The sequence below is a fragment of the Apaloderma vittatum genome, unplaced genomic scaffold (genome assembly GCF_000703405.1).
Source record: "Apaloderma vittatum isolate BGI_N311 unplaced genomic scaffold, ASM70340v1 scaffold13510, whole genome shotgun sequence".
In the NCBI taxonomy this organism is placed as follows: domain Eukaryota; kingdom Metazoa; phylum Chordata; class Aves; order Trogoniformes; family Trogonidae; genus Apaloderma; species Apaloderma vittatum.
Genome location: NW_009694073.1, coordinates 67433 through 70075, shown reverse-complemented (window position 1 = coordinate 70075; position 2643 = coordinate 67433). Strand labels below are relative to the sequence as shown.

At 41.0% G+C, this 2643-nt stretch overlaps 1 protein-coding gene across 1 annotated transcript in view; it reads left to right on the top strand.

Annotated features, from left to right (window-relative positions):
- Positions 1-6: 6 nt before the first annotated feature.
- The window catches only part of TBX18 (T-box 18), a 20018-nt gene continuing 17381 nt past the window's right edge, over positions 7-2643 (top strand). Inside the window, exons 1-2 of the mRNA XM_009866288.1 lie at positions 7-87; positions 1651-1752. Coding sequence (XP_009864590.1) covers positions 65-87; positions 1651-1752 — 125 coding nt within the window. The 5' untranslated portion in view covers positions 7-64. The remainder of the gene's footprint in view (positions 88-1650; positions 1753-2643) is intronic.

Genomic DNA, 2643 nt, shown 5'->3' with positions numbered 1-2643 from the left:
GGCGCCGCGGGTGGACCTGCAGGGAGCCGAGCTCTGGAAGCGCTTCCACGAGATCGGCACCGAGATGATCATCACCAAGGCGGGAAGGTAACGGGCATCCGCGGGATCGGCCGCATCAAAGTGGGCAAAACAAATAAAAACAACAAAAAACCGGGGGGGAAGGATGCCCCTCTACCCTCCCCCGACCCCCAGATTTACGAGGCAGGTAGATGGCGATAATTTTAGGTGGGCACGGGGAGCGTGTGGCGTTTCGGGTTTCCCGTTCATTAGGGCGAGGGCTGGGAGAGCCGCCGCGTCGTTCTGAGGGGGGAAACTGTGCTCCTTCCCAGTGGATACACATGGTAAAAACCTGGGTAGTATAAAAATATCTGAACTTATTAGAAATTACAAAAAAACATATTTTATTGAAGCCATATGCTACCCTCTGCGTTTTCAGAGAGGCTTTATTAATGATTGAGACACGGTCCTCAACAGCACAAAGCAACGTTTGTCTTAAGGAAGTCGGGGAATTTCTGTTTTATCTTACAGGTGCACTGAAATAACGGCGAAAACTAGTTAACCGCAGTCAGGTTTACCCTCCTCCTTACTCAGAAATAATGGAGATAGGATTTTTCTCTCCAGTAACAACATTTAATTGATTTATCTATGTATTTTTTTTAAGAACTGCCGCAAATAATAAACTGGAATGGCTTTCAGGGCTGTAACATACAGAAAACTACCCTTCATTAGCTTGCAGTCAGCTCGTCGCTGGGACGTTTCTTTCTTTTTTTTTTTTCAAGAACGAGTTTTCTAGTTAAAAGACATGGCAAACGTGACTAAGAAAGGCATTTTTATGTTAAAAACACCGCATCAGTTAATTACTCCGTTTTCTCCGCTGTAGAATTGAAATTGTGTTTGTTGGGTTTTTTTTTTTAAAAAAATTGTTGTGTTTTTTGTGGCTTTTTGTTTTTTTTTTTCTTTTTAGAAATTGCCTCCTAGATTCGTTTCTGCTTTCAATAAAGAAGTTTTACTATACCTTTCAAAGACAGAGTAGCTCTTGCACTTCACCTTTAGGAAGTTGCAGGCAGGAAGTCCCGTCTCAATAAAGACCATATTGTTGGGTTACAGCATGGCACGTTGGCTTTTATAACTGCATCCTTGCGGTGTTAAAATTGTATCACCGTGGATTTAGCTTCCTAGTTTGCTGCTGCAGAAACGATACACCATTTGCCGCTGTCAGTTGAAACCTCGGTGGCAATTTGCATTGCTGTTAAGTGGCGTTCTTCCAGGGTGGAGCCGGTGTCTGCACATCTCCAGAAATACATTTCTAGCTAATATCTCAAACGGGCTTTAAATGCGTGTGCTGCTAAAGTAAAGCCTCAAAACGAAATGATTTACTGTCTAACAATAAAGTTGAAATGATGTGGTAATAGCTGTACTCCCAAAGCGTATCCCAAAACATATGAAGCATTGTTCAAGTAAATGCACTTTAGAAATCTGTTGTGACATATCGAATGGGCCATTTCATGGCTATGTAACTATAATCGTCCAAAAGGACTCTGTAGGCTAAAAGGAAGAACGAGAAAAATCCCATGAACCGGTTACTTTTCCTAAACAACCATTCCCGAGTCTGTTTCATATTAAACATGACCTCTCTCTTTCCATGTTCAGGCGGATGTTTCCCGCAATGAGAGTGAAGATCTCAGGTTTAGACCCACATCAGCAGTATTATATTGCTATGGATATTGTGCCGGTGGATAACAAAAGATACAGGTATGGTGACTTTAAAGCAAAAAATGTACGATGCAAGCCCCAGGGAGCTTGGCTATTGGAAGAAAACGTTAACACTATATAAATTAGTGGAAGGTTGTGTTTAACTCTCCTTCAGATTTCTGTTTTCATCCCAGTGCACTTAAATAAAAAAAATGGTAAGGATGCAAAAACCACTAAAATTTTTGTTGCAACTCTTTATACTTCTGCCTTATATTGTGTATATACTGTATGCAGATGATCAGGCTTTGGCTTTCAGAGTGTGCACTTTTTAATGCAGTCAGAAAGTGTTATCATATTTTATTCCTCATCAGGTCAGTGGGAATTATTTCCCATTAACAAATAAGTATGAAAATGCGCTCTTTTTTAGTGCTAAATAGCATTAACATTAATTAAGAACACTGATAGCATCGATGTCTGGTTTAATGGCATATAAGCTTTCTTGGCCATACTTCCAATTGATAATTTCATCTAAAAGCTGTTTATCACTCAGATATTTGGTTGCTTAGATTGCTAATGTTTTTAATTACTGCTCCTTAAAGAATTAATGGCATTATTGTCTGAAGAATTATGCGAGGAACAAAAGTAGTTCTTCGAGCATTTAAGAGTAGGGTTTATGTGTTGCAACTCACTATTTCGAGGGCAGTTGTGTTTCGACGGAGCTAGTTGGACTCTGCTGAAATCTCTGAGTCCTGTGAAAATGTTGGCAGGATTGGGCCCGCAGCAGTTGTTGTCGTGAGTTGCAGATGTTCTGTAGGTCTTGCTTTGCAGATGCGATCACATGCTCCATAGTAGCCAGGAGGACCTCGGCCAAGTGGTTCAGTGGAGGCAGGATCAGGTCCTTACCAATTGCTGGTTTGATTATTTCAACCCTGTACTTTGTATAATGTAGGG